The 26,024-nt window shown below is 38.8% G+C and overlaps 1 protein-coding gene across 4 annotated transcripts in view; it reads right to left on the bottom strand.

The window, feature by feature from the left end:
- Nucleotides 1-26,024, bottom strand: part of celf5a (cugbp, Elav-like family member 5a) — a 173,623-nt gene that overhangs the window by 30,329 nt on the left and 117,270 nt on the right. For all 4 annotated transcript variants that reach the window (XM_057325900.1, XM_057325898.1, XM_057325901.1 and 1 more), the window contains exons 4-5: nucleotides 2,559-2,687; nucleotides 839-918 (exon numbers count right to left, since the gene is read on the bottom strand). In XM_057325900.1, the coding sequence (XP_057181883.1) occupies nucleotides 839-918; nucleotides 2,559-2,687 (209 nt within the window). The remainder of the gene's footprint in view (nucleotides 1-838; nucleotides 919-2,558; nucleotides 2,688-26,024) is intronic.

The following is a 26,024-nucleotide window of genomic DNA, read 5'->3' as shown; positions in this document are numbered from 1 at the left end:
GACAGTCCAAGGTTCTGCCTGTATCCAGCAGAGTCCAGAGTCTTTTAGCAAATAAAACAGCAGCATGAGAGCTGCTTCTGAGAGCAGAACAATGTTTGTGTGGCTGAATAGCGCTGTGACTCAGACAGGCTGTGCTCAATAGCCGCCTTTTTATGGCTCAGCGTCCAGTCCTAAAGATTGAAACAGCCGGACAAAGGCCACGCGCTGACACGCTAGCTATGCACCTATTCAACGTAAACAATATGGCTAAGTATGCAGTTTGGAAGTTGAAGGTAGTGATTGATTTGTCCGTTATTTGTTTGTTTGGAAATCTATTTAATGGCCTGCTTTAAGTTGTTGCTATGGGTTACGAAATCTGACAGCTAGAACAAACTGCTAGAACAAACTAGCATCACGCTAGGTTAGTGGTCAAGGTTTGGCTGGTTAGAATGGCATGATTAGCCCCCTGCTGTTGACACTATAAATACGATAAATAGTGTACACATCAACGGACGATAATGTCATGTTTATAGTAGCTCAGTTGCTGCAGTTTCACCTTTTAAATGCACTTCAATTCTAATGGATTTTGATTGGTTGTCAATCTTATCTTATCTTTTCTTATACAGTATATTATAATAGAAAAACCTTTTAAGAATAACTCCTTTTGGAGAACGCACATTTTAATAAAATCAATGAATATTTTTATTCGACAGCATTGATGGCTCAAACATCCGCATTAAACTGAACATGTATTTCCCATCATAATACGTAAGCTTGGAGCAAAATTCAAACAGGTGACATCTCTAACACGGACTAGGGAAGAAAGTAAGCAAGAATTGAAGCATTAGTGTGTACTCACTGGCATGGTCTGGCTGCCATGAAGGGCACCGATTGCAGACTGAGCTTCAGCGTGTGTGGAGAACTTTACAAAGGCACAGCCTGAAAAAACAACAACAACACAAACACACAATTACTACCTTTAAAGGGTTAGTTCCAATTATTTACTCATCCTCATGTCATTTCAAACCTGTTTGACTTTCTTCAGCAGAACACAAAGGAAGATATTTTGAAGAACGTTGGTAACCAAACAACATAGGCCCACATTGACTTACATTGTATGGACACAAAACCACAAAATATCTTCTTTTGTGTTCCACAGAAGAAAGAGTCATATACAGATTTTGAATGACATGAGCGTGAATAAATGATGACAGAATTTTTATTTTTGTGTGAACTTTCTCTTTAACAACATAGAACACCACTTTAAAAAGCCAAAGAATGACAGCAGACAATTCTGTCATTCAGCTATTCAGTGCCACAACATAATTTTGAACTTCACAACAGATATTTATAAAGAAAATTCAAACCCATTTGGGTCTCGAGAGGCAATGAAGTACCAATGTGGCAAGCCATAAACAAAGCCAGTAAAAATATTAAAAATAGGTCCTAAAACACTACAAATGTGCCACACACAAATGCCTTGACCATTTTTTTGCTGAAACAGGCCTTAAATTAGAAGTCACATCACAGCAAAACGAATGTAGTTTTCTTGTCTCATTATACAAGAACATTATGACAGCTGTCTTTTTTCTTCGCTTTCATAAAACTGGATATTCACAGATCCTGCCCCTAAACAGCATAAATAGCCCTTCAGCAGTTTTCGTAACACTGGCAAGAAGAAAACTTCGACTCCCACGATGCTTTGCCAAATGCCAGGCTGTATTAGTGTCGTCTAGTGTCCCCAAAGCCTAGGTGGGCAAACAATGTGTCTATAAAAAGTTTACCGCTCAAATACTTGCTTTTCTGTAGAGCTACAAAAAGCCTCTGATGAGTCTTTAATGTTGATTGAGCGACTCAGACGGACAACAGAAAATGTAAAACGAAAATAGTTAAAGGAACAGTTCACCCAAAAATTTAACATTTAATTTACTCACTTTCATGTCATTCCAAACGGTATAATGTTGTTTTGTACATGAAAGTAGAAATTTTGAATTGTCCTCATTTTTTTTTCATAAAAATATTAGTTCAGGTCCAAAAATGGCAAAGGGAAAGACAATAATAAATAATGACGAAATCTTAAAGGGACAGTTTACCCCAAAATAAAAATTCTGTCATCATTTACTCACCCTCCAGTTGTTCTAAATCTATATAAATTTCCATTCTGATGAACATAAAGAAAGATATTTTGAAGAATGCTTGTAACCAAACAGTTCTCGGACCCCATTGACTACCATAGCATTACAATAGTATTCAAAACTACCGCAGAACTGTTTGCTTTCCTACATTCTTCAAAATATCTTCTTTTGTGTTCAACAGAACAACAAAAAATTATAAAGCGATTTTTCCTACTCTGGTAGTCAATGGTGGCCAAGAACTGTTTCATTACAAGCCTTCCGAATATCTTTCTCTGTGTTCATCAGAACAATTTTTTTTAATGAAGACAGAATTTAGATTTTTGGGTGAACTGTCCCTTTAAATTCGGATGAACTGTTCTTTTAACACTCTGCCTACAACATACAATTTATCGAGAACATAACAAACAACGTAAAAAAATTAAGATAAAAGCAAAACAATCCCACCTTTGCTATTCCCATCAGGACCTCTTAAAACAGTGCACTCCTCGATGATGCCGTATGGCTCGAAAAGACGATAGACGTCGTCTTCAGTCTGCTGTTTGTTCAGCATCCCCACGAACAGCTTCCTGTCTTCTAAAACAACAAAACAAACCAACAAACCGAGTTGAATGACTACGGTAACCTCTCACCTGACCATTACAAGCGTACATTGCCATTGTAAGCACAACCCAAACGCTCCTTTTGGTTCGTGGCCAGCATGTGCAAACAGGGACTGTTTTTGCTTGGCCCATTTAGCTTGCGGAATGAAGTCACAGCAGTAATCGCTCCCTGTGCCAAGTCTGCTCATTTTAATTTGGGGGATAATTGGGTTCAACCCCATGTTGGTAACGCAGGGTAGGCCTAAGGTGATATTACTAAGTTGATGTGCTCAGAGGATGGGTTTAATGGAAAAAAGCGCAAGCCCTTTCAACAAAATTGTGGAGGGCGCAGACAGAACCCAACTACTGGGATGACTGACCTTGAATTTAAACTAGAGAGAGTCGTTTCTGACCGTCTTTGTCTGTTCCAGTCGTTTGCTTGGGGTACGGTAATTCCGTCTAAACCTTGAATGTAACGCATAAATGATCATGACAAATTATAAAGGCACTACGCCAAGTCATACAAAATCATTTCAAAGGACGACAAGTTTTGTAGGCATCCCAAAAAAAAAGGAATGCAAATAATACTGGCGTAACCTACACGTTGGCAACCAAACAACATTGACCCTCATTGACTACCATTGTATGGACACTTTTGCATTTCTCAAAATATCTTCTTTTGTGTTCCACAGAAGAAAGAGTCATACACAGGTTTTGAATGACATGAGAATGAACAAGTGACAAAATCGCTGGCTTAAAGTCATCCACAGCCGTATGAACCAACCATCTATTGATCTTGTTAAATATATGTCAATGGGACGGATGTGTCTATTGAGTCTAGCTAAGTCCTCAATGCTGTGGTGACTCTGAAGCTTGCCTATTAATATTCCTTTAGTGGGTGCCCATCTTTTGGAACCGGGCTGGGTACGTGTCTCGCCGCGGCCTGTGACGTGCTCTAAAATAATCACAGATGTCAGCCGGCTGTCTGGGGACGGCTTGGCCCTCGTGCGCACTCTTTATAGTTTGTGGCAGGATCAGAGGGTATGTATCAAAATAGAGGCAATGCATTGTGACATCTGTCACGTTACATCGGAGAGCATTTATCTGCAAAAAAGCAAGCCCTGAACTGGAAAATAAAGGGCAGGATGGGCCTTCCACAACGCCTGGAGGGATAGCTCCCATCTGAAGGTGGGGTGGCACTGTTCCTGGACAGCTTCAGACACGCTTGGCCTTCAGGTCTTGCTGTGCTCTGGGAAACGGGCAATTTGACTTTGATCAGGGTGGATTAATGCATGAATCTGACCTGTATGAATTTAATACCGCATGTGTTTCACCTCAATATTTCTGCTATGAGCGCCGCTGTGGCAGCATCCGAAATCCACACAAGCAGCTGTCCAATAGCTGACAGTTGAATGGAATAATGCTTATGACAGAAAGAGTGCAACAGTAATACGTTCTATAAATCAAAATCTCAGAAACAAAGCGGGACAGAAATAAATGCATTTCTTTTTAATATTGGGATTTTTACTCTGCGTTTCAGCTTGAATCTAGTTTTTCCAAAGTTTTGAGAATCTCAGAGCGTTGTATAAAAATACCATCAGCCAAAGAATGTTATCATCATTCTTTTTTCGACAGGGATAGGAAATAAAACATTGCCTAGGGACCCATGTGAGAAAATAAAAACAGACTGTTGGGAAATCCTACACACACACATTTATTTTAACAAAATGTATTATAAATGGACACTATCAAAAATTATTGATATATAATATTAAACAATTAAGATAATAATAATAATTATATAATATTTATTAATAATAATAATAATAAATACATGGTTTACTAATTTATTCTTAAAATGATTGATTAATTTATTTTAATTTTAAAAGACTACCTAAACATTTTAAGCATTACATATTATTATTAAAAACAAGAGCAATTGCTTTATTTGCAATTATTTATACATTTATAAGAGCTCACTGGGTACAAACTATAGCTATCCATGCACGCACACACTTTACTCTTGGATGCACATACAATCCATAAAAAATTATCTGAATGCAACAAAGATTATATTACATCATACTACATACATATATAACGTTCATTGTGTTGAGGAACATATGGCATTGCATAATCCATACGGTTATGCGAGTCAACTGCAGTCAATACCACAGTTGCAGTGCATAAATAAGCAAGCAAGTACATTTATCGACAGCCTGACCCCAACGCACGAAAACACAGTTCGCAAACACACCTTGTGCTTTCATCATCGCAGTTCACAAACACGCAACACAAACGCGAAAAGACTGTTTAACACACACCGTTTATCACAGCGGTATGAAGGTGATGATGCACCGTTCCAGCGTGCTTTTAATTGACATTTGCATACTACTCTTGATATTTGCACATTACTCCCCTGTGTCCTTGATCAAGGGTCCAGCCCCTCCAGCTGGTGATGGTGTCTGGAAAAATTACCACTATCAGGCTTCATCAACTTCGGCGGCTAGAAAGAGTTTTGTTTAATACATCACAAATTAAGCTCCGGAATGATGAGGGGAGAAGGAGATCGGTAGCTCGACGTCTCGGGCAATTTACGTCCTTGCGATATGACTGAAAGCAACTTCTTAATTGTTTAATACCATGACTGATATTTGTTATCTTCATTACAGGAGCTTTGCCTGAAGAATGCAGAATTAAAGCAATTATGGATTGACTATACTGTTGCTTTGATAAAAGAAATCAAGCACTGAAGATAATAGAATATCTACAGCTAACAGATCCAGAAAGTATTGGGCCAAACATAGAAACTTCTGAAAGTCAATGCTTTAGATCAGGGGTTCTCAACCTTTTTGACTACAAGGCCCCCCATTGTTTTCAACAATATTCAAAGGCCCCCCTCAGTCTCACTCACAAAAACTTGAATTCTACCCAATTTTAGAGCTTGACATTAACTGGAAAAACATTTATTCATCAGAAAAATGGCCAGAAAATATATTGTTTTTTAGTTTTTGTAAATGGGTTTCAATGCTTATGTTGTATAATTTAAAGATATGTCAGCTGGGGCCCCCCTGTGGGCCCCGGCCCCCCTGTTGAGAACCACTGCTTTAGATGCAACACCAGTCTTAATACAATGCACCACCACAGCCTATCATTCTAAAGGACTTGATCAACCACTGTTTTCAACAGTAAATTAGATAATGCCACAACACCCCTGATTGTATTTTTTGTCTGCAAGAACCATCCGCAGACGTCTGCATGTTTGGAGAGCCCCCGCGGATGGTTCTTGCAGACGAAAAATACAATCAGAGCCTGAGATCCTGCAGCTTCAGATAAGCCAAAGCCATGCTGAGTGCGGGAGGTGATCCGGCCAAGTTTGTAAATCATTGTCCTCAACCGAGAGAGAACCGAAACGTTTGGCGCTGTTTTGCAGCTCATCCTCACTTACAAAAAAAGACGTGGACAAACCAAGTAAAAGAACACAAATCTGTGAAAGCGTGAGGTTGGTTACTATGGCAACTGTCAATCGAGCCTAAACAGTGTGTCGCGGGTCGTTCCTAAATCTGCTGTTGGGCGTGCTGCGTAAATTTCGTTGTCTGAGGCGGAGATAAGGGAAAATGATGAACAATATTAGCATCTTGATAGAAAAGGAACATACGAATGAACAAACACATTACCGGAGAATTACCGGCCGCGCGATAATTCACTGAGCAAACCTAAAAAGTAAAGTGTTCGGGTTTACCGAGCAGATAAGCGATGCAGACAGATAAAGGTGGGCTAAGATGGATTTTTCTGCCATTTCCACTTGGCAGGCCAGAATCCGAGCTTTGAAAGCGGCGTGCCACCCCAAACACTAATTAAAAACAACACAACAATTATCGCACGGAACAAAACGCAACCTAAACAAACAGACACGGAAGGTTAAAGTAATTAACCTACAGAACAAACACGGTAGATTTACGTAACCCAATTCATTATATAACACATATTGTTCTGTACAGACACTAATTGATTATATTCGCATCAATTGCGACCCCAGCTGCGATGGGAGATCTTCAGGCTGCTGTCAAACTAAGATAAACTTTCTCATGGAAGAATAACGCAAGTAGGAGTTTAACATCCTGTGGGTTAATCTGAAACGATCAGAACTGGATTAGTTTAGTGAGGGTATGGCAAAGCAGATTAATCTATGTACAGCATACAGACGTTTGGCAGTTTCTATCAAACAGAAGGGCATGAAAATTTGTGCAAGAGGAGGAAAAAATAAGCAAACAATTTACACTGCGCACAGGTTGCAGAAACCTAACGCAAGCTAATAAAACACGTTGTGTAATTAGATGTGATATGAAAAAGCATTGCATTAATGATTAAAGAGTCCACTTACAATACCAAGCTGGCATGTCTACGTTAAACAGCTTCATTATAATCAATTACAAAAGTAATAATACAAGGAGCACAAAATAATTAAACTTTAACTAGTTAACTTGTATTTATGTCAGTTTGAACGATTGATCCTGATTGTTGGTTATTTCACAACGTCAAGACAATAAATCCTCAATGTGGTACATGAGCAAGCTAAATCTCCGCAAACGCTGTAATGTAAATAGATGTACGCCGTTGCGGTTGCGCCTGCAGTTAACTGCTAGGTCAACACATAAAAAACAGCCGGCTGCAGAGATGGCCTTCAGACAGCCGGTATAAATCATAGACGGACTTGAAGCAAATGGCCAACACATTTTCTGTGTCACCATTCGATCACAGACGAAGTTAAAAGGAGAAGTTATTGAGCGCTCTAATAGCGCTATCTGATGGCTGATAGCGCTTTTGTGAGGCTAAGGCCGGATTTTCGGCAAAAATGATTTTATGAAATCAAAAAAAATCTTAATCAAATATAATCAAATAATTTTATACATTTAAATAATAATATTATTCCGTACAAATTATTATTACATACATTTATTTGATATAAACAATTTTATATACTCTTATAAGCTGCTATTGAGAGATTTGACATTTAACATATTAAAAACTAATAGTGATAATACAAAAAAATATTAATAAAATAACTTTTTTAAATGTATTAATTGTGAAATATAAAATAAATGAATGTTAAAATAATCATTTCGACATTGGTTGATGACCTCACCACCAGCGGCCTTGAACGTATTACCAGCCATGCGCATTTCAAATCGGTCGCGTGTGGGAGTCTCAAGCCTTATATTCAATTGTGCGGGGGTGGAAACAGTAGAAGAAATGGCCTAAAATGTTTTATCTCCACCGTATACTTCACGGCAAATTTACACTCGATATGATAACACGCGTGAAATATGACCTGCTACCTTGTGTCGGCTTCAACGTATTACAGCACCGGCCATAAATCTTCAGGTCCACGCCCGCTGTAGTATATAAACATTTACAATACTGCAGGGCTATTTATACTGTCTGCCTCCATAATGCCATTCGCTGGCCTCTTTGGGCTCGGTTATTATATGGATTTCTTTTTTCTTCATTACATTTATGGCTATGTCTATTATTTTGTTCTCTGTCTTACCCTGTCTTGGTTATTTGCCGCGTTTTTGGTTATATAATGTGTCGCTGCGGTTGCGCTCAAATCATTAACCTCATTTCTTCCCTGTTTCTGAAGGACGCAATGGACCACAGCACGAGACAACAAACTTCATTAAGAGGTTAAAAGCGAACAGGCGTGAGTCTCACATCACTCATAACTGTGACAGAGTGAACGGTTTGGCCTTTTGGGATTCTTCACGGAGCAACTAAGTGAAGCTGATACAGAGGACGAGAGGTGAGTGAACAAGATTTATGACATAAGGACGAGGGGGAAAGACAGCGATGAAAGCAAATGCATACAGAGTTGGCATGGGAAGAGCGTTTGTTTGTGGAAGAAATGGTCTAAATAACCATTATGACTCCATGGCACTATTAGACATTCGATACACCCTCCAACTTTTTGGGCGATAATTGTAGTATTTCAAAGATTTATTTTACATTGCAAATTGAAAATAACCAGTCTGGCATAGTAAAATACCAACTGCACGTCCGGTTTTTGAATAAATATCCGAATAATAAACATTATTCCCATTATGACAAGAACTCACCAAAATCCATCTTAAAGGGATAGTTCACCCAAAAATTCCTTTTTGGGTAGATTATCCCTTTAAAAATGTGTGTATTTGTTACCTGTTAACCCTGATAGCACACATACATCTGAGAGACGTCTATTTGATGTCTGCATTTACATCTGCAATATGCATCTTTTTGTTGTTTGCTCATCTGAAATATGTCTCTGAGATGTCTCCTGTCAAATGTCATATAGACATCTAGATGTCCGTAAAAGGTTTATGATTCAGAATGTATGTAAAACTGCCTTTTCTACAACGTTTATCAGATGTTTTTAGGCAGTAGATGTTTTCCAGATCTACATCTTGCAGACATACCATAATGAAATTCTTGTTTTCAAGTACAAATGTCTAAAAATCAAGATGCATTTACTAGGCAAGAAAAATAAGATATTAAGTCTTGTTTTTCTTCAAATATCAAAATTAAGTGGCTTCATGTTTAAAAAAAAGCACAAATATCTGCCAGTGGACTAAAAAAAATTACCTTCAAATAAGTTAATTATATTGAGTTGAAACTTGAATTTAATTTTCACCCCGTTGAAAAGTATTTTGTGCTTGCTTTAAGTATAAACTTAATTTTTATATATTTTTTTAAAACAGCACTAAACATCATACAGTAAGTCATTTTGCTTCTCGTGACTCAAATTTTTAAGACATTTGTAAAGAAATTGCAGTGTCAACTTCAAACAAAAAACAACTATCAAAGAACAGGCTGATTTTCCCAAAAGGTTGTATAACATTATAGCTTTGTGGCTACATTAAAGTCAGCTTCATCAGCTCAGCCAATGGCGTAAGGAAGGATGCAAGGGGGGCTGCATATTCATATTCATAATCGTAATACATGCAATGTCCAAGCATTGTGACTGTATCTTTTCATCCGTATTCACTCTCTAATCTCACCGTGTTCGTTCGCTGCTTTGTGCAGCTTTGATGTCCAAATCTGCCGAGTTAACATTTTCTGATAGCAAAAATGCCGGATAAGGTAAAGTGGCAAAAACATAAATAAAAACATAAGCTAATCCCATATCTCGGCGATTTCATAATATCGCAGCTTGATTTCTCCTGTGCTGTATACAGGCTAAAATTACAGTGTGCTGCGAACTGATAAACCTTGAACTATTCACCCCTTTCTCGTTGTGATGCTGTTTAATGCAGGCTGGAGAAAACTCTGGGAAATTGGTTAGAGAAACCCGGAGCCTGCTACTGACTTTGAGCGGGTACATCTTTACTCTCAATGTGGGGTGTGTAATATAGCAGTAAATAGGCTAGCTCAGCTTGATAGAAACATCCACACGTGGTTATGCCATTTAAAGCTTATTAGGATGATGTCCAAAATGGGAAAAGAAGACATCAGGGCGGTCAAAACAGCAGTCAGACATAACCTGAGTGAATATCAACCATACCCAACCCGGGTAATCTTAATCTTAATATTGGCATGCATCATATAGGCGTAATGAAATATGTTTCTCGGATTGCATTTTTAAATGCATACATGCTCCAATAAATCATTATTATAAGCTATTATACGCTCAAATAAATCATTATTGTTGGCTTACATTGCAAATTTGAATATGTTAAGGAGGCTTATGTACTTGCTCAAAAACTGCTTTTTGTTTATTTTTAACCCCAAAAGTTACGGATTGCAGCTTTAACAATCCACATTCAGTATTACATTAACACTTGCTAGGCTTCACACAAATAACATTTTCTTAACTTGTTTAAAAAAGAGCAAACTTCTGAAATGTTCCACTTGAAAATAAGCTTGCACACCGTGTAATTTCCTAGTTCTTCAGCCTCATGTAACCTTTAACACGCTCAGATCTGCTGTTGCTAATGGCATCCTCGGCTGCAGGTCTTTATGGATAGCCCTCAATAAGCAAATGATGAAATAGCCAAGAAATTTTCCGAATGTAGAATATTCCAAGAGTGATTATGTATTTGCCCAGTGGATACTTCTCATCCTATTTTACATATTTGCCCTGGAATATTCTACCGCTGTGCCTCTAGGGTCCTTTGCCTTATTGATATTGTCCTTCAGTGTTACCAGAAATTCTGATTAAACTCCTTATATCCAATAAAAATCGTTGGTGTTTCTGTACCGTGAAGCCGGCTAAATTGGGGTGGAAGAATCTCTCTGCCCAATACCTCATTTCACATTAGCCTCTGGGGGAAAGGGTTCCTGTAGGGTTTAAAAATGGTCAACTGCTGTAAAAATACAAATAATTATGTTGATAAGCATAAGCAAGTCAAAACATAAACGCTTACATCTGCCCTTTAACGCTGATCTATTACTTTGTATGCGTGTGTGTGGAGGTTTGTTTGTTCACGGCTTAAAGAAAGTTTTAATCTTGGTAGCGTCTCATTAGGACTTGCATCACTTTCGCCACACAAGCGATACTGAGATGACTGGCAGGGAGCAGAGCGAGGGGCGGCTTGTATTTCAAATATCAATTGGCGGCGTCAGCGTTGCCGGGTAACGTGAAGGATTATCTGAAATTAGTTCAGTCAATTCATCATTACAAAGGGCAGTCCCTCCACTGCTGATTAGTTATTGTACACACTTGTCAATTAAAGCTCCTTGGGGAGCGGCACACGGAACAGGCTGTCATAAAACATAGAGGAAGGAGACAGGGAAAGAAAGTGAGAGCGAACAAGAGAAACTGTTCTTTCTGTCTCTTGCTGCTTGTAATGTCATGTTAAAAGTCTACTTTTATATTACTATTTTTCTGATGTAAACCTCTACGTAGCACCTTATTTTAGTATTGTTTGTTGTATTATGATACTTTCTGATACTGTATATTACCTGTCACTATTTGGTTAAGTATAGTGCTTTGGCAATACTGTAACTGAATTACGACCGAATTGATTACGTTGAAAGATGCAACACAACATAACAACACATATAAAGGGTATCTTTTCCATTTTATGTAGTTTTTGTCCACACTAGTTGTGACGCTGATTTGCGGCAAGTTTCAATGGATTCTATATAGAACTTTTCACACAACACCATACCACAGTTCATATTAAGTGGTAAATATGGTTGTGTTAACAATTCTGTTTTTTTACGATCTGCTGTGCATACGAGCTGCAAGATGTAAGACTGATTCGATGACTCAACATTTTAAAAAAGTTTATAACACAGAATGCATTGTGTGGAAGGCTGTTATGGACAAAAATGTGAAATAAAATAGAAAGAAACCTTTTTAATGTGTTGCGACATTGTGTCGTTCCAGCCCTATACTACACACAAAGGTACCTTTGAATTAAATTGAAAATTGAAGCAGAGAGAGAGAGAGAGAGAGAGAGAGAGGGGTACAAAACGTTAATTCAAAAATTATTTTATAAAATCAGATTACAAATTATTTTGGCTAGATTAACATATTTAAATGACCAAAATAATGTTGAACAAAACATTAGCTGTCAATGTGTTTCATATATTTCATATATAGATTTTTACATACATAATATATGCATTTTATATACACTCTTAACAAATAAAGGCTCCTAAAAGGGATTTTGTTGGGTTGTATGGTTCTGGAAAAAAGTTCTTTGTGGAAAAAGTTTCTACAGACTATTAAAAGGTAATAATGAAATGGCTCTTTAAGAAACTTACATGAAAACAAATAGTTTTTTTCTGTGGTGTCACGGCAAAGAACCCTTTTTAGCACCTTGAGTGCTACAGTAAGTATTGTAGCTAGCGTGTAGTAGCTCTACTAAATGTACGTAATGAGCGCGTGCGCATCAGTGTTAGCGATAAACTACAGTAGCTAAAACTAGAGCTGCTAATTCAACATCATTTTCTAGTAGCGTGACTATAGTTCTCCACTAGTTCCTTCAGCTATCATCTACAGTATAAGATCTCCATATCGGTTGAGTCTAACATCGTAACGCCTAACAACAGAAAAACTCTGTTTAGCAAAGGCATCACAGCCATCCGTCCTCACATTCAACGCTCCCATCTCCGATGCCCTTTCTCCATATTTGCTCAATAGCTCAGTGAGCCGCTCAACTCAATATCACTAATATTTTTTTCTCCCCTTCACTCAGAAGTGGTGATGATCCCATGAGGGGGAGAAGGGGAGAGAAGCTAGACTTCTATAAAGGCATAATGATGTGCTCTAAAACCACAGGGGTGAGCATAACCTTTCGCTTCGGAGGACAGTGTTATTAGACGAGGCAAAGTCAGCACAGTCGTTTAAACGTGTCCTGTCGGTAACTGCTATTCCCATCAGCTTCTCTGCTGTCTTGAAACGTGGGTTGGGGCGGGCTGGATTTGTAAAGGGTGGGGGTGATGAACAAAAAGTAAATGCCACCAGAACAAGAAATAATAGACCTCTGTTTCCGACTATTTCCAATTCAATTTCCAACCAGTGACCTGAGGTAAGGAGAGGAAATCGATGCGTCAAGTCGGAGGGGGGTTGAAGGATCGGGCGCGAGGGGTGAGAGGTAGGCCCTTCTCTTTAAGCCACGACGCATCCATCAGCCGGCGGTGTCAAAGTGACAATCCTACTTGTCCGATCCCGTCGCGCCACATCCTCTCGGAGCGTAAATTAAACCTTTGAACCGTGGAGTTACCTGTGATTAATACGTGCTCCGTGCGAGTGCGGGGTGCGAAACTTTGATTGATACCGCGCCGCCGTGGCTCAGACGGGAACAAAAGGATGGGGTGTTTCCTGACTGACCCCTCCTGACAGGGGGTAGAGGAGCAGATCTTCCCGCCCGTTCTGAAGAAAACGAAGATTGACTAGCAGGGCTCCGATCCACAATTGAATCAGTTCATTAAATACTGTCCTGCCCGTCGCGTAGCCAGGTTTATGGGCCGCGAGAGCACGGGCTAGCTTAAGACGTAGCAATAACCTGAAAGTATGAGGGTAGACGGCGAGATCTTACCTTTAAATCTACACTCCCTCGGTTGATGAGATGAAACTGGAAGCCTGGGGTTGATGTACATCTGCTATTAATGAGAGTATCTTACAGGCAAGCTAGACTAATGGGGTCTTGTTCGCAAAAATGTAGACTACTGTTTTTAATGAGCGAAATCGGGACTCATGTGGCATAAGTTTGCATCCAGTGCTTCGAAAAGTTTCTTTATATCCAGAGGGTATATATGAAGGTCATCACCGCATATACATGCTCAAACTCTCACTGTATAGGCATGTATCACTGGGGCAGGTGACGGGGCATTAAAACCCTCGAGGGCATTTGAGGGGAGGTAGAAAAGAAAAAAGGATGGCTTGGGGGCCGTGTAGTGTGGCAGAAGTGACTCGGTCTAAATATGGATTCCAGTGTCTGTCACTTTTATCTTCAAACAAGGCCTTCAAACGTCTTGTCTATGAGACGGCCGGAGTCGAGAGGCCTGTGGCTCTAAAGTGGCGGTGAAGAAAATTGTGGGAAATTCAGAAGGCGGCATGAGATTGGGCCAAACTTGTAAGGCATGAAAGACTTCGCTTTATAAAGAAAACTTAGAAGAAAAATATAAAAGCCTGGTTTTGTAAAATGTTATTTAGTGTGTATGTGTTTTATTTGTTTGACTTTTTACTGGGTAATTTTAAAATTGCTAGGAAGTAACCTGACATTCCTAAGGTTGAGGAAGTTGTCTCCGTTTACACCTGACATTAAAGGGACCCTCATGTCATTAAAAAAACTGTATATGATTCTTTCTTCTGTGCAACACAAAATCATTTATTTTAAGAAATGTCTCAGTGGTTTTGTGTCCATACAATGCAAGTCAATGGGGGACAATGTTGTTTGGTTACCGACATTCTTCAAAATATATTCTGTTGTGTTCTGCAGAAGACATTAAGTCACACAGGTTTGGAAAGACATGAGGGTGAATAAATTACGAAAGATTTGTCATTTTTGAGTGAACTGTCCCTTTAAGATTCAGTTCTGACAAAGGATATATATATATTCTGTATATAATCAGAGACCTATCCCTTCAAATCCCATCACAATTGGTCACAGGAGACACATCTGAGACGCATGTTATAACTATGTGTCAATCTGTCTTGTCTGACCGCTTGCGATCGGATCACCCGAGACTGATCGTAACACCAGGGCCTAAATCAAACATAAAAGCATGGCCGCTCGGTTTATCCTCGACTGTTTTCTGTAGATGTGCTGAAGAGCTCCCTCCTCCCAACACTCTTGAAAACTTAACTTTTTAAACACTTTTTATTTCCCCAGATGCCCTTTGCATTCCTTATGCATGACAGAGAGTAAGTACGTGTCTAAGCAGACTTAAGAAAGAGCACATGTGTGTGTGCATACTTGCATTAGTTGGCTTCCTACTGTTACTAATCTGCGGCGACTTAGTCTAGAGAGGCACGCTGTCTAGGATACCAGAGCGACTGTAAAGAATAACTGTTGCCGGGATACGACAGCAGATTGCCATGGAGAACGCGCTCTCAAATAAGACTGAACCCAAACAGCCCATAGAGACAGTCATAAGATCTCTCACTTGATTGGTTTTGAAACACTTTCCTTCTCCGCTTCAAGCCTGTTAAGCAAGCCGAGCATGCTCAAGATGTTCTTGCTATCCTTGCTCATCAATGAACGGTCACAAACGCTTTGCCTCTTAGGATGACAGCCATCACACACTTGTATCGTGGGGACCTCAATCCAGATGTGCATTATGGAGACAGTGCCAACCTCACCAAATCTGGTATTTCTGGAAACTGGGACTTTTAAAAGAAATATTGCTTATTATGAAAAAGTACATGTTAAGCATTAGCAAAATTTTTGACAGAAGTCGAGCGCACTCTATGATTTTTAATGGCCCATTATGATTATTGCTCATCAGACTTTTGGCCAATACTATATATTAAAGGAGCAATGTGGAGATTGTAGCGTAGCGGCATCTAGTGGTGAGGTTGCAAATTGTAACCAACGGCTCACTTAACCCCTTCCTTTCGAAACACTACAGGGGCTCTCACAGGACAAAGATGTCGTCACGTTTTCGCTTCTTTGCCGAATGAGAACGTATTTACTAAACGAGTTCTGAAGAGCAGTTTGTCCGTTTAGGGCTACCGTAGAAACAACCAGAGGTGGGTAGTAACGCGCTACATTTACTTCGTTACATTTACTTGAATAACATTTTGGAAAATATGTACTTTTTAAGTAAAATTAAAAGTGTGTACTTTTACTCTTACTTGAGTAAATTTCTAATAGAAAATCGGTACTTTTACTTCGTTACATAACTTACATTGCGTGACGTTCCTTCGTTCCTTTTGCTTTTTAAAACGCGTTGTTTATTTCAAGGTTGTCGTCTCTTTTTACGGGCATTCCCGAGTGATCGATTCTTTTGAGTCGATTCTTTTGAAAGCATTAATTGAACAATGGGCAAAACCATTTGAATAGGCTAATGAATCAGTTCAAAATAATGATTTGTTCAGTTCGTAGCACGATCTGAATCATCTGAAGCAGGATTACTCACTCCTCGTAGCGCGAAATTTAAGAACACGCAGAACACAAAGAGCATTGGATGAAGTGGATATTAATCTATATCTATACAATCAAAACTGCAAATGTGTCATATTGTTTGCCAGCGATGATAAATGCCCGACATATGCGCGCACCCGCGCGACCTGTTCGTCAGAAACAGCAACATGCGCGTTACCTGTCAGACACAGAGACGTGGGCTTGCAGAAATATACATTTGAAGAACAGAAGGAAGAAAACTTGTTGATGGGCGTGTGGTTCACTGTTTACTGTTTGTTTACAAGTAAGAGCGTTTCACAACACACACGTGACACAACACGAGAAAACATGAGCTTTGTTCAAAAATGTATATTTCATTCAAGAGAGCACTGCAGATGTTCTAGATCATCTTAGGAAATGCTCTGAGTTTAGTTCATGCTTTAGTTTGACATGGTCTATTATTCTAAATAAGTTGTGTAAACTACATTGACATCAGGACTAGATGAAATTTACAGAAATGCTCGTCTCTTCTGTGTTTGTCTATTCTTTAGTCTCTCTAGTATATTGCAAAGATATCTGCTTATGATAATTAAAAATATTGATTAAAATGTAATATTAAAATATTGGCGTTAATATAAATTTTATGTAGTAGGCCTATATAATCAGATACAAAGTAACTAAGTAACTAGCTACTTGAGTAGTTTTTTCATTGCATACTTTTTTACTTTTACTCAAGTAATTTTTAAAAGATTTATTACTTGAAACGGTAATTTACAGGAACTTCTAATTACTGTGTACATTTAACACGAAAGACTTTTCAAAATAACTAATCTCATTACTTACACCCCACACACAGCTCCATACCACAACACAATTTAGTCGTGTCCTTGACTCACGTGTAGCAACACTTGAAATGCGTTTAGATTTGGAGCAGACATCAAAGAGACTTGCTGCTTACTTTCAAGTAGTTTGCGCCCGCAGGCAGAAAGCGGGTTTGGAGGCCGCCGCTTCTCATAAATGGTTCGTCTCTTAGGGCTCATGCGTCAAACGCATTTTATTCCGGCCTGCTCATCTCCGACATGTGTGCCACCATCACCCAGAGGTGCCACAGGAAAACCACCTGGCATATAATAGACGTGACGACTACTTTGTGATGGTGTCGATCAGCAGCGTTGAATCCAGAGCATCGCTGCTTCAAAGCACAGCAGAGCTCAGGCTCAAACAGATCAAGAAGTTTAAATGCGAGCCAGTCTGTGAAAACCCTGATGAAGTCTAAGTGTTTTCTACATAAAATCTTCCTATATGATGAAAAGAACATTCTTTGAAAATATTACTTGAATGTTTTTAATATGGAAGGCCAACAAAGCCAACTTCTGGTATTTTTGTGAAAACTTGACTCAACCTCATGTAATGTCAAACAATTTCTGCAAAAAACAAAAGACGACATTTTGAAGAATGTTGGTAACAGAAAACCGTTGATCCCCATTGTCTTGCATTGGTTTTGTGTCCATACAGTCGAAGTCAATGGAGACCAGTGGGTTTTGGTTACCAACATTCTTCAAAATATCTTCTTTTGTGTTCTGCAGAAAAAAGAAAGTCACACAGGTTTGAAATGACAAGAGAATGAGTAAATGATGAACATTTTCATTTTGTGGCGAACCATCCCTTTAATTTCAATGTTTATCACATTATAAAATACATAATTTCTCATATCTATCATCATTTACTGCAATGAACACACATCGCCTATTTTTGTAATGCTCTTAAACGCAAAATTAGATGATGAAACTTTAGCCTGGATTTCACAGATAGCGTCACAAACTATCAAATGTACATTAAATGAGTGGCAATATTAAAAACGTTATTTCTTCATCAAGCTGGACAGCTGTATGACTAAATAAACTGAATCTAAATGATCCTCATGTTACCAGTCCTCCATCAAATAAACACACATAGCATTAAACGGCACATCTTGTGCCGAGGGCACGAATTGTAACTTAAAACAACATTACTGCACCCTAAATACAATTTCCTAGACTACATTTTCAATGCCCTAATATATTCATATTGACTTAAGGCTGCTGTATTAAAGCGTTCTGTTCATTCACTTCGAATGTGCTCCATTTAGTTTTCATGCCATTAAAGATAATACAACATTAAATAAATACCAACATGTAGCAGTGGCTAATTCCTCCCACAGGCGTGTGCGCACAGGCCCGGTCCATCGATAAGCGTGCCCTTTCACAGAAATGTTCTTTTTTTCATACGGCACACATCACGGTGCATTAGCGGCAAACAAATTTCAGTTAATTACAAAGCAAAATGTTGGAAATGCTCCCCAGACCTTTTCAATCCCCTTTGCCACGCTCAGCGGGGACCTGTATATTTACCAGAGCAGTAAAAACACAACATCAGCTCTCTTGCATCATGTCACACGCACATAAATAAAACCCCGAGCAACACGTTTCTTCTATCTTGACTTTGACCGATACTACAACGGCGTACCATTCCAGCCATGGAACTTTAATGAAAGCTTTTGCGACGATGCATACTCCGCTTGGTTGGTCTAATGAGATCCCTAACTGTTCCTGCCATCTGCCAAGCTGAAGTCATGACATTAGAGATGCAGCCGGTCTGGATTCATCTTTTTTTATATACTCTTGTCTCTTAAGTCAACAAAAGCCAAGGAACAGACTTAGCAGGTTGCGTGCCAAACAAAGTGATGCACTTTCGCTTATATATATCATTGCAACAGGGTTCTGTAGACATACACCCATTTTGATGAGTTTTTACATTTTAGAAGGGTTTGTACCGAGTGTGCAAGATGAAGATTAATGTTCTGTGTTCATCAAGAATACGCGGGGAGCTCTTTTCACCATTATGGGGTTTTACATAAGACACAAAGCTTCAACAACAACCCAAGAATATGAATATTCATGGTCGGAGGAGTACTATGCAAAAATATAAAGTATTTAAGTATAAGTATTTAAATACTCTTATTTTTGTAATTTCTTACTATTTCTTGGTTTTTTTTGTATAAATAACTAAAAATCCATCAAGATCCATTTACTTGTGAAGCTAAATGATTTAAGATATTAAAAGTTTGATTATAAGAAAATAAACATAACAATTAAGTGAGTTTATGATTAAAACAAGAAACGAACATCTGCAAATGTGGTAAAAAAAATGTACAATTAAGTTTCAACTTAATTCATCTTAATTCAATAAACTCAGGTTTATTTTTCTTACCTCATTGGCAGATATTTTTTTTTTTTAGGCATTAACTTAACTGTAATTATTTTTTTAAAACAAGACTTAATCATTTTGCTTTTCAAGTTATGTTGATTAAGACATTTTTAGATATTTGTACTGATAAAAAACACTAAGAAAATCAATCACAATTTTTGGTTAAACAAAATGCAGTATTGGTGGTTTTATGCTTAAATTGGTTTTTATGCCAATTTTGTCAGTCAGAGTACAAAACAAAATGTGTTCAAAAATAACCACTGTAGTTAACAGTGCTTTAAAGTGCATGATTTTAAAACTCTGAAAAAATGTTTAATGTTCAAAATAAATATGATATTTTTTATCACTTTAAATTTAGAAGAATAATGGAGTCCACACCACAATACAGTGGAACAATACTGCTGGAATCCCTTTTCAAAGCGTTTTTTCAATCGAAACCCATTACAGCTTAAAGGGCTTGTGTATGTAAATGTAAAACTACAACATGTGAGCTTACAAAAAACTTTTTTGTTGTCATCCGTCGGTGTGGATACAAATACAGTTATCGTTTTTGGTGTAAATGGATGTTGAATGAAGAAAAAGCAAAGAAGTGTTTGACATGCTACTTCAGGAACAGGTAACTCTGAATGTCCTTCAGAACACAGCGGAGCAAAGCCTCCCCGAGAAGATACAGGCTCTCCATTAGCACTTTCCCTACTGCTTACCTCATACACTTTAATGGCGTCCCTTAGCTCAGGATTACTCGTTTCTTTTGTCTCAGTTTATTCATCTGTTTGGTTGCTTGGCACTTTTGGATTGGCACACTTGAAATCCTCTTATCAAAGGAACGGCTAAGGTGCAAAGTGCGTGTTAAAGCTACACCCAACCACCTCTCGGATCTCCTTTCCCACCGGAGAGCAAATTGAAAAAAGTGGAGTGCCCATCAGAGACGGGATTAGGGTCTTTTCTCCCAACACGCTTAAATTGCTCTAATCTCCTATGCAGATCACATCTGCGGCTAATTGATGGATTTGCTAGAGGATCTGAGACCGGCTAGTTCCACAGTATGTTCGTGTTTATTTAGCCCAAAGACAGGGGAAGAAAAGAGAGAACCGTTCACCAGTGGAGGAAAGGGGGCTGATCAGCGGTGACCTGCTTGTCAAAGGATCTCCAGACACTTCCCCAGACCTGTACACAATTACAATGTTTTGTGCATGCTCTCCAGCGTGCATGTTGGTTTTGCATGAATAATACAACGGACGCCCGAGTACAGCGGGCACGTTGTTGTCGCCCGTATAGAGCGAATTGCCGGGCCACCTCGGAGTGCATCAGTAAGTAAAATGCGGTAGCCGGCAAAATGGGTCAGATATACTGCTGCTCTTTTGGAACAGTTATTAGCTGACAACTGCATTTTTACATGCACTGTGTCTGCTATTATCCAGTGATACAGGCTCACGGTTCAAGAGAGATTGTTTAGGCCTGGCATAGCAGGCAGCAACATTTCTCTGGGAAAAGCACACAAGAAGGCTTTTACTTGGGTAATATAGTATGTGATCACCAAGCATAAGAGGAATAAGTAAATAAAGTACAGAAGTACTTTAAATGGAGAAGTGGGATGACACAATATACTGTGACAATGTCATACAACGACGGTATTATAAAAACACTGTGATTATTGATATTGTGCTAATTCTACACACATTGTAAATAAAGTTTTGCCTTAAGGGGCAATTCACATTTCGAATCTTTTGAGCGCCCAAGTTCATAATTTTATATGTAGACACGCGGCAGGCACGCGCAAATAGGGCCGCATTGAGATGAAAATAGTTCAACTTTTCAGAATGCTGCACGTGAAAGCAGTTCGGCTAGCGTTTTCCGTGCGGTTTTAGACGCGAAATGTGAATCGCCCCTAAGAAGTTATAAACTCTCTCTCTACACTCAAAAAAAGAGAAAGAGGCAAAAAAAAGAGAGAAACAATAAACTAAGTTAAAGATGAAGTTGGCTGGTAGCATTATTTATTTCTTGTAAAACAACGGCAATAGAGACCGTGATAATAGCGCTACAGCAATCGCCGAGCCAACGATAACCGTGTAGTGAAAAATGGGATATAGTGGAAGCCTTAATGCCTTAAATTACGATTCTACTATTCCTAAATCACCCTAAATGGTGCAAAATATGTATGTTTTTCTGTCTTCTATGGAAAGAACGACATTTTGAACTCTAATTTAAAGTTGTTTTTTAAATACAACAAAAGTGAATGGTGACAGAGGCTGTCAGTCTCGAAAGAAAGCCAGGTTTAGAACAACATGAGGGTGAATAAATAATGCAACAGAATTTTAAAGTAATTTTAAAGAGTAAACACAATTTTTATTTTTGGGTGAATTATCCCTTGGGTGAATTGCACTTGCCAAAAAATGACACCAAAGTACACAAAATGTGTTGTGGTTTCAGACGACAACAATGAATGTATGTTTCTGTGAGTTGGTGGAGTAATTGTCGAAAAAGTGTGATTGTAAGTTGGGGGAGGGATGCGCGCGCGCGTTTGTGGGCAATGATCTATTTTTTCCCCATTATCTGGCTGCATACGTGAGGCTCATTTACATTCATGGTTATCCAGATAATGAAGCTTTCAATCCAGGAGATCCTGCTGTGAGAACAATGAACCCAATTACCTCCTGCCGCCTGCGATATGGGATGGCAGACTCCGAGACAGATGGGAGAGACTGCGGTCGGCCAGCGATCCAATCACATTTATCTCACTCCCCTATTCACCCCCCTTGCAACACCCCCCCACCCAACCTTCCTCTGCTCGTGCTCACGTCGCAACTTATCAACAGGCCAAGGCCAAAGGTCTTGGAACGGTATGTAGATCCGGCCCCCTCCCCGATGGCAAACGCCTACAACCGTGTGGAAATATCAGGTCAATCCTCTCTTGCCTCAATTCGATTCACGTGCTCAGGATTCACCTGCACCTTTGGGACAATTTCTGACTTAATTGACTTTCTTTTGAAGTGCTTCTTTTGAAGAATAGCGTGAAAGTCATGGAATTGATGTTGACCTCATGTACTATTTTAACATACATTTCTAGTCCTATTGTTAATGACTCATTGGTACAAATTTTTAAAAAAGCCCTCTCTCTTTTTAAAATGAAAAACAATAAAATAATTCAAATAACATTAAAATAACATTAAAATAGCGTAAAAATAACGTTAAAACGTTAAAAACGTTAAAATAACCAAATTATCTTTTTTTATTGATAGATAACCGTTATCACTTTGGGATCTTGTCATATTACAAACGCACTAAATTATGGGTTAAAACATCTTTGTTATCCTCAATAGATTTTCTTAATTCTCCTACAGAATGGAAAACACGCAAGGGCAACATTATTCAACATCAGATTCTTTCCGTAAGATGTGAAAAATGCTCTACATACATAAAAACACAGAAACCTGAATTTATAACTTTATACAGTCCTCCTAAATTTTGCCAAATTTTTTTCAAGTGACGTACCTATTTTGAGGGAACGTTTCAACAGCCTGTTTACAAAACCAACAAACATCGCTGCTAAAAAGCATTAAACTACGTTACAACATAAATATTTCATAACAAACAACACCTATTTACATTACGCACTCCATCAAACCTTCTAAGTGGATCGTTAAAACCTCCAAAGTCCCCTCCGCATTATTACCGCATCCCGTGTGAGATCCAAATGTTTGACTAGGACTGTTACCGGCTTCAACTGTTATTTCATCACGAAAGCATTGTTTAGTACATTACGCTCATTCTGCCCACTTGATGACAGCTGACTGGAACAGCGAATAAATATAGCCGAGAGAGGAGATGGAAAATGGCCCAAACAGCAGTTTCCTGGCAGAGCCAGTAGGTTCGGAGGAGATGACAGAAGCCGAAGGATTAATGTTCCCGTGGGATGCCAAGGTAAAGCCCGCCGCTCCATCCTGACATCTTTGTACTTGTAAGAGCACACAAATTAACCAAGCGACATTGTGAATAATGGCCGAAGTGCTTCCATCAGTCCTATTTAACAATGCATGCAAAAGCGCAGAATGCATTTGGGAAGGGGCTGGAATGAAAACACGGAACAGCAAGAGGTTGAAAAGATCACGCTTTTGTACGTGAGCCCCATGTAGAGTCGGAAGATCATTGTTGGCCCCATAAACATTGAGTACCCTCCATATAACCCATTAGTGGACGCAAACAATTTGCTGTGTTTCATACTTTATAAGAATGCTTGTTTTAAACGGCTGAATCTTTCATTAAAGTTGCTTTGTCTGAAAACACAGCGGATGATTATGGCTATCAGAATATATGAATGCAAGTACGCTGAATTCAACCCCATTAGTGGGAGAGGCTGTTTGCAAGACAGTAAACAAACTGAATGTGTGATGGCCTCTAATGTATTTAAGCAATATATGAACTGGGCTAAAGACAGCTGAAGGGAATAATTTAGCTCTGTGTAAAAGCTCTGGGTCCACTTTTAGGTCGGAAAGTATTGTTTTAAATGGCTTTCGCTAGACGCTACGATAATCTGCATTTTGTGATTTTATGTCTCATAAGGTCTTAATGATGCCATGAAATCTAAACGTTAGTTTTGTGGCTTTAAGTCCATGTCTATTAAAGCCAATACGCAATACCCTAATATGCTAGTGTACACTACTATTCAAAAATATTATAATTTACAGTCCCTTTCCTTGACTAAAAACACACCAAATATACTGATGACTCATCCTGCACTGCACAGATTTTCTCCAATCAGATGCTCTCTCCTGCAACTGACAAACAAACACCACATGCTGGTGGATGGCTGACATACTGTAAGCTAAAGTCATTTAGCTATTTAACAAAACCACAGTTCAGGCGTGACTACTTTACAGTACTTTACATTATAATTATTACCTCCTTCCAAACGACACTTTTCAAGCAGCTTCGCAACACTACATGCAAACAGTTGAACTTTGTAAACTTCACCAGAGCTTTGCAGCGGTGTGCAGATGTGCCATTCTTCCACAGCATGTTGCTTCTCTCGCCGTTTCCCCCACTAATGACCAGGAGGTCTGACTCCACAGATTCCCTATGGGGAGACAGCTGTCGCCCAACGCCATTCCTCTCTGGGCGTCTGTCGAGGCGCGGAGCTGGCTGAACGAACCGCCGATCCGCTATCCTGTGCCAACGCGGTGGCTGAATGAACCGCCGATCCGCTATCCTGTGCCAGCGCAGTGCGCCTAAGCCCACCGAAAGCACGTCCAACCAATTTATTCCTCACAGAAGCCCAGCACGCTCTAATGGGGACACTTGGGACCGGGAGCATTGAGGTCACCTTACAGACAGGGGGCGATGCATTACATCAAGATCGTAACCCCCCACCCCAGAGACTAAATCAAGGCTTTGTTACGTGAGCAGACAGTACGGAACCATTTCTTTTTGATAGAAAACAATAAATAGTCCTCGCACACCTGACCGGGTGCATTGAATAAAAAAAAGGCAAAACCGCGCCCAAATGGACACCTGACCACAGAATTGAACAAATGAGCTGCTGGAATGTCTCTGCAAAGATGGTTTAAAATCTTTCAGAGCTTCATGCTACACCTGAGCAAGTGCCAATAAGATAAAAATGAAAAATCTTCGAGGCTTAGAGCAACAATATCTGAGATGAATAAAAAATCAATGAAAAAGTACATAAAATATGAATAAACAAAAATATAGTAATAAATACATATTTTTATAATATATTTTATAATATAATAAATAAATTATAAATATTATATACATGTGACCTATGGTGTGACATAGCAAAACATTTAAATAACAAACGATTAAAAATATATATCATTTGAAATCGTTAACATTTAACATAACATAAAACAGCATGAGAGAGATTTATTGATGTTTTTTTCTTGTTTTTTGCTGTCACACCATATAGGACAAATATGTACATTTCATGTAACATTTATCATTATTATTATTATATCATTATATATTATATTTTATTATTATAGTAGTATTGCTATTATTATTATAAAAAAATAAATATAATGAAATAATAATAATAATGAATAATAATATTTCAAACATAAAATGTGGTTAATTGTGCTTCACATAATCTAAAATTACACAACCAAATATCAACCACAACAACACATCGAGCAATTTAAATTGTAATATTTGATAAGTGACAATCTGGTCTGGACTAAACCTGATGTTTGTGGCTCGCTTTCTCAGCCCTTATTTTACCACGGCAGTACAGCTGCAGAAGGCGGCACACAGTAACTGAACTCCTTTTGTCGGACTAGCGAATCATGCGAGTCACGTATGAGCTTCTGATAAGCAGAGTGCCTTCGGAAATGTTTGGGCCAATGGCAGGAGTGCTTTAACTGCGTTAATTTGCAGCAGCCTGGCAGGGCTTTCACACCAGTTAGAAACGCACTTGAGACTTCACCAGGAAAGGGCTGAAATAGTTTCATGTTTTGCATGATGACTATTAAACCAAAATAAAAATCCAAGAAAATTATAATTAATGCCAGCCTGGT

This window comes from Triplophysa rosa, linkage group LG25 (genome assembly GCF_024868665.1).
Source record: "Triplophysa rosa linkage group LG25, Trosa_1v2, whole genome shotgun sequence".
Taxonomy (NCBI): domain Eukaryota; kingdom Metazoa; phylum Chordata; class Actinopteri; order Cypriniformes; family Nemacheilidae; genus Triplophysa; species Triplophysa rosa.
Note: the sequence above shows the minus strand (reverse complement) of the source record. Positions and strands in the feature narration are given on the sequence as shown.